This window comes from Lepidochelys kempii, chromosome 15 (genome assembly GCF_965140265.1).
Source record: "Lepidochelys kempii isolate rLepKem1 chromosome 15, rLepKem1.hap2, whole genome shotgun sequence".
NCBI lineage: Eukaryota > Metazoa > Chordata > Testudines > Cheloniidae > Lepidochelys > Lepidochelys kempii.
This window is the reverse complement of record NC_133270.1, coordinates 831,610-837,609: the sequence shown is the minus strand read 5'-3', so window position 1 is coordinate 837,609 and position 6,000 is coordinate 831,610. Positions and strand designations below refer to the sequence as shown.

The following is a 6,000-nucleotide window of genomic DNA, read 5'->3' as shown; positions in this document are numbered from 1 at the left end:
ACTGGCACTTCAGTTTGTAAGTAAGCTGGGTTCCTTGCTCGGAGATGGGGTCAGTGCACCAGGTCCAGCTGAACTGCATTGCCCAGCAGTCTGTGGCTCCTCTACTGCTCGACAGAACAGGGGGGCTGCCTGCTATATAAACTCCACTGGCCCAGGCTTCAGTGGGCCCTCCAGACCTTGGACACCATGGGCTTGTCTACACAGCACTCCGTATGAATCCACCGTGCACCAGCTTGGTGTGCAACAACACCCCCTCTGGATGCTGTTAAGCAAGAGTGTGGCTTGGCTTATCGCCCTCTGAATCAGTACGTCAAACCACCTGCTGGGACTTTCCCTGTACTGTAGCACCGTCCACACAGGAGGGCACTGTGCGCTGTCGGTTCGCACCCTAGCTTGCCACGGAGGAAGCCCTAGGAGACATCTGATCCTTGCTCCCATCCCACAAGCAGAGTGCTAGAGGCAAGGCTGGATTAAGGCAGGGGCTTTAGGGGCTGCAGCCCAGGGTCCCAGCTCAAGGGGATATCCACAAAAATAAATCACAGGCAGCGATCTCCAACTCCAGGCCACTAAGAGTCTCGCAGCACAGCACTCAAGCAGGCTGCCTGAATGCCGTGGCCCCACGCTGTTCCCGGAAGCGGCCAGCTGCTAGCACAGTGTACAGAGACACGCTATTCCCCTCCCCACAGGGGCCATAGAGACATGCCAGCAGCCAGCTGCTTCCACGAGTGGCGTAGGGCCACGGCATGCAGGCAGCCTGCCTAAGCCCTGCTGCACCATCACCTGGGAGGCGCCTGTGGTGAACACCTCCTGTCCAGAGCCTACTCCTCACACTCCCTCCTCCATCCCAACACCCAGGCCCCTCCCAGAGCCTGCACCCCACCCCACCAGCCCTGAGCCCCCTCCCACACCCAAACTCCCTCCCAAACCCTGCACCCCTCCTGGACCTCAACCCCTTGCCCTAGATCAGAATCCCCCTCCTGCACTCAAACTCCTTCCCAGACCCTGCACCTCATTCTGCACCCTAATCCCCTACCCCTGCCCCAGCCCCCTCCTGCACCAAACTGCCTCCCAGGAAAAAGACTCTTATACAGGGGCCCCACAAAATCTAATAGCCCTGGGCCCACAGGAGAGTTAATCTGGCCCTGGCTAGGGGAAAGTGCTCTAGGTCAGTCAGTGCCATGGGCTGCAAAAGTAGCAGGGCTCTTTATAAGGATGGGGACTAGCTCCCCATGCTGGTTTGCAGGAAGACTTCATGGAACTCTACTTGACCTACCCTCCGAATTCATCGCTTGTGGTACTGATCATTCAGATATCTGCCAACAGCTCCACATGGCAGGATCAGGGCACCTCATCTGTCCTCCCCAGCATCTTCCTCTTGCTAGGTCTCCCCTGCAAGCTGAGGGTGCGCCATCATCTATCCTGATCCCAAGCCCAGAGCCACTGAGCTCTGAGAGCTTTCCCCTGTTCCCCCAAAGTCAGCCCTACGGCTATAGGTGGCTTCGCACCTGGTCATGGTCTGTCAGCGCCACTACACCAAATGCATCCAGCAGAGCTGGTGGGAGACGCTTCGGCTGAGCCTTTGTCTATCAGAATAGGCAGTTCAGGCACAAGGCAAAATGGAGCATGAAATCAAGTCAGTTTTGCCAAAATTTCACTTAAGAAAACCAAAAAGTCCCAAGGGGACACCTTTCAGGGCAAAGACACTTCCATGTTGAAGTTCAGTTAAAAACAAAATTTTTTTTTTAAACAAAGTTTGTCATGGTGTAAACACAATCAGGAGTCAAAATTGAAAGAAAATGGTACAATTGACCCAAAATGATTTTTAAATTTTCCTTTGGAGAATTAAGATTTTCAGGTTTGCTCCAATTTAGACACCAAGTTCCAAAATCCTTTGCAGAATGGAACTGCTGTTCTCTGCCTGAAGACTGTTCAAAAATAATCCTCCAATTTCTTCATCCACAGCCTGATTCTTCCATTGCATCCCACCCCATAGCTTGAATGCTCACCCAGGGTCAAGGCACCTCCTTCCTGGACTGTTGCAACTTCCTCCTCCCCATGCCCCCATCCAACTCGTCAGAAATCCCCCCCACATACTACCCCTCCAGACTGCTGCAGCAAAATCAAGCTTAGTGACCCAGAGTTCAGGTTGCTAGGCCCTGTGCTTGTCACGCTCGCTACCAGAGCACTCCTCCATTCCAGGGACCCACAGCTATCACATTCCTTTGGGGCTGCAGTGGCCTCTGCTCCACTGTGAATTCCTGGCAGGACCCAGCAGCTATTTTTGAGTTAAAAGGAAAAGTGACTTCCCCTCCTGGTAAAGACACCAGATACAGTATGTCCTGGTTCTGTTTTAGCGTCCTACTGCTTATTCTGTACCACGCGCACCACGAGCTGCGTTGCCCAGACACTGCCGTCTGTTAGTGCTGGGGCTTTTCCAATTTCCCAGCTATCTGGGCCACCGTAACACAAGGGCTTTTGCATTAGCCTGGCCCTAGACTGCAGCACCCAGTAGCACTTTAGGAGCGACTTAGGGCAGCTGTAGTAGAAGTGAAACCTGTTAACAAGGGAATTGGGTAATACGATCTTCTTAAGAACTACAGGCCTCTAGTTTGTTGCTTGCTGTAGCAGATTTTCTGAGAGACAGCTGCTCTTCTCCATTCCTAGCAAAGGAAGAGCTGGCTTAACAGTATTTGGCTCCCACCCCCAACCGCTTGTCTAGTTCCTGAGCAACCTTTGCTGCAGTATGCCTCTCCCCCAAGGCCAGCTTGTCTCCTTGATGTGTTGAGAATCCATAAAGGTGCTGGCCCAAAAACCATTTCCCTAAACTCTCGCTACCCACCTTCCCACTCCAGTACAGCTGGAAACACAACACAGCTAGGTCCCATTCTCTTTGGCAATGGAGTGGAGGGATTAGAACTGGTCTAGAGACAGATTCTTGGTTTGTGTAGTGGAGACCAGTGAAGTGCCCTTCCATCCTTGTTCAGTGCCTCACTCCTCAGGGAAGCTCGTGTCCCCTGACGCTTATGGTCTGGCACTGCAAAGCTAGACGCTCTGAGCATGAGAGGGGCCGTTCCCCTCCAACACCGGGCATATACACAGCAGCAACCACATGTTCTTCAAAACGGGAGATTTATTGATATTAAAAACCCTATGCAAAACTAGAAGATTAAGGAAATCTGGTTTTGCTGCACAAACTAGTGGGCGCCTTGCTGCATTGGCAAGAAACTCAACAGGGATAAAGTCACCTGAGGATGAACTGGTCAGCCACTGGGCTAGCAGCCAGAGGCCTTTCCTATGCACACTAAACGGATGAAGAAGAGTCGTCAGTGGAGGACAGCTGCCCTTTCCCAGAAGATGACCCTGCTGTTCTGAGAACCTGCACGTGGCCTCCCTGAACACACCTAGTTCAGCCCTGAACTCTTCATTGTGGCACACAGGCTGCCCTGACTAGTGAGTGCTTCCAGCAGCCCAGGCCGAGCCTGGGATGGGGCAGTGGACCATAGAAGTTTCTCACGGGTTTTCCTATGCTAAGGCGTGGTGGGAGTGTTCAGCCTGGTGAGACATAGTACTGCTGCCAACCCAGCTTGCTCCGTCCAGAACAGAAAAGGGAGTTGAGGGGTAGGTTGAAATCCAAGAACAGGCTCTGGGAGAATCTTTCAGTCACTGCTGGCAGCTGTTCCCTCATGCAAGAGGCAGAGCTGTGCTTCAAAAGGGGAATGAGTTTTGAGAGGAAGAGTGCCCTTGCGATGGCCTGGAGATTAAGAGCCATTCCCTTGCAGAAACAAGAAAGATCTCTATATGGTAACAAGCTACGCATTCACCTAGAGGCAGCTTTCCTGGCCACACAGGAAGGACCGCCTCACCACTTCGGGAGGACCATCCCCCTCTCTGGGAAGCAGCAGGCCGTGGCAGAGGCTTGTGGGGGGTCCCTTGAAAGCCACTGCCATGACAATGCCCCAGAAAACAGGGGTGCAGGAGACACAGAGGGAATTCCACCTCCATGGATACCAATGGCTACAAGAGGAAATATTGTGGCTTTCCTACTCCAGTCTGAGAGGAATGTGAAAAAACACACCAGGCTCCTGGCTCTCTCAGTGTCCATCACAAAGGTACCGCCAGCTAACCCAATGCACACTTCAGCTGCAGTGGGGCACTTCAACCACCCAGCTCAGACACGCTTTTCTTCCACAACTGTCTTGCTCCAATCCAGGGAAATTCTCAGCTTCACAACCATAAGATTTGTATATTTCCACCATCCTCCCTTCCCTGCCTGGAGTTGCATATATCCCAGAAATCCTACAAGAACTCAACTGTCTAGCGCACCCCATCCTGGCACAGACGCCATCCCGCCCATCAGATGGGATTCTGAGCCAATCAATCCCTGCTCGCCTGCCCTAAGGAGAGGGGGCTTATAAAAGCAATAAAAATATCGTATCCAAGTACAGCTAGGCAGCCACAGAGGGGTTCGGATCACATGATATTTCCCAGCACGTATGGAAAGGACAGTCTACTCTAGAAAGCTCTCTGCCCCTCCTTCCTTGGGCGGGCCATGCTATAAATAGGGGCCATTCTTACGTGCTTTAGGTTACCTGCAATTCTTAATACTGTACTAAGCCAGGACTGTCCAAGAGGCCGAGCGCCTGTCCTGAGCACCCGGCAGAGGTGTTAACACTGGTACAAGACCACACAAAGCAAGAAAGTAATTTCTCCCACATCTTTGACCATGTGGCAGGAATGATTGTATCATAGGAACCCTCTTCCTTGGCAACTCAGGAGCTGCTAGACAACCCAATGCCCAGCACCTCTTCTCATGCCGCCAGCCACTGCCCCCCCGACACGTGAAGGGAAGAAACTCCCTACCCCCTACCCCATACACAGAGATGCCCCCTAGCCACGTTTTAGGGAGAGAGCCCCACTGCTGCCTAAGCCTGGCATTGCGAACGAAACACTAAGTACTGGAGGCTCTACGCAACTAGGCAATTGGCTACAAAAATAGTCAAAGGAAAAAACAACGTGACAGGCTTGACTCCAAGCCGGAAGAGTTACAATCCGGGGATGGGCAAAGTCTGCCCAACACCACCTCACGGTCCATGACAGACTCTGCTCCCTGAGGGGCGGGTCTGGGGATACAAGGAGCCTTAGGGCAGGTAACACAAACTGCTGCAGGAAACTCAGGTTCCCAGTGGGACGCCCTGGGAGCCCGTCAGAGCCCACGCTCCTGCGGAGAATGCAAGGACTCTCCTGCTGGAGCCCAGGGCTAGCTCTCCACAGCTAGAGCAGTGCCCCACACCGCAGGCAAGCCACACCCCGGAAACCTGAAGACAAACAAGAGGCCCCTGCTGATGTGGAGCCAGCCATCAGAAACAGGAGACTGGAGTGTTCTCTGCCCTGCTCCCCGTGTTGAGCTCCCCCTCGCCTTTCCGGACAGGTATCAGAGCGCACGGGAGCTGCCATGCCAGCTATCTGCTGCTCTCCTGGCGCTTCCGGAGCAGCTCGATGATGCTGTCAATGCCTTCCTCTGGGACCTAGCAGCAGAGAGAGGAAGTCAGGGCTATGTTACCAGAGACAAAGCTTCAGTCACTCCTTTGCCAACTGTACTTGGAAGGGGGGTGCTGGAGGGAGGACTGGAGTCTGTTCCCATGCAGCTCCACAGGGATCACTAACTTCCACTGCAAGGTGGGATCAGATCCAACTCCCCAGCTCTATTCATCCCCCCTCGGCAAGGAAAGCAAGATTTGGACCAAGCTAGTTATCGCTCACCTTCTCCACTCAACATGGAGATGGTGCTTCATAGCCTCAGGGCAAGGTGGCAGCTAGGCAGGGCTCCCACAATCCCCTCAGCACCCCTTTCCCCCGCCTTTGTGGGGCTGGCACTGACAGCCAACAGGTCAGCAACAGACCTCCTCCTGGACCCACCTGGGGCCCCTCCTACTGCCCCACACATTCCTGGTACCAGCATTTCTCACGCCGCAGCCCTGGCTTGGCAGTAATGCCAGTGAG

At 53.6% G+C, this 6,000-nt stretch overlaps 1 protein-coding gene across 4 annotated transcripts in view; it reads right to left on the bottom strand.

The window, feature by feature from the left end:
• Nucleotides 1–3,112: 3,112 nt before the first annotated feature.
• CASTOR1 (cytosolic arginine sensor for mTORC1 subunit 1) overlaps nucleotides 3,113–6,000 on the bottom strand; it is a 45,474-nt gene continuing 42,586 nt past the window's right edge. For all 4 annotated transcript variants that reach the window (XM_073313607.1, XM_073313608.1, XM_073313610.1 and 1 more), the window contains one exon: nucleotides 3,113–5,525. In XM_073313607.1, the coding sequence (XP_073169708.1) occupies nucleotides 5,460–5,525 (66 nt within the window). In that variant the 3' untranslated portion in view covers nucleotides 3,113–5,459. The remainder of the gene's footprint in view (nucleotides 5,526–6,000) is intronic.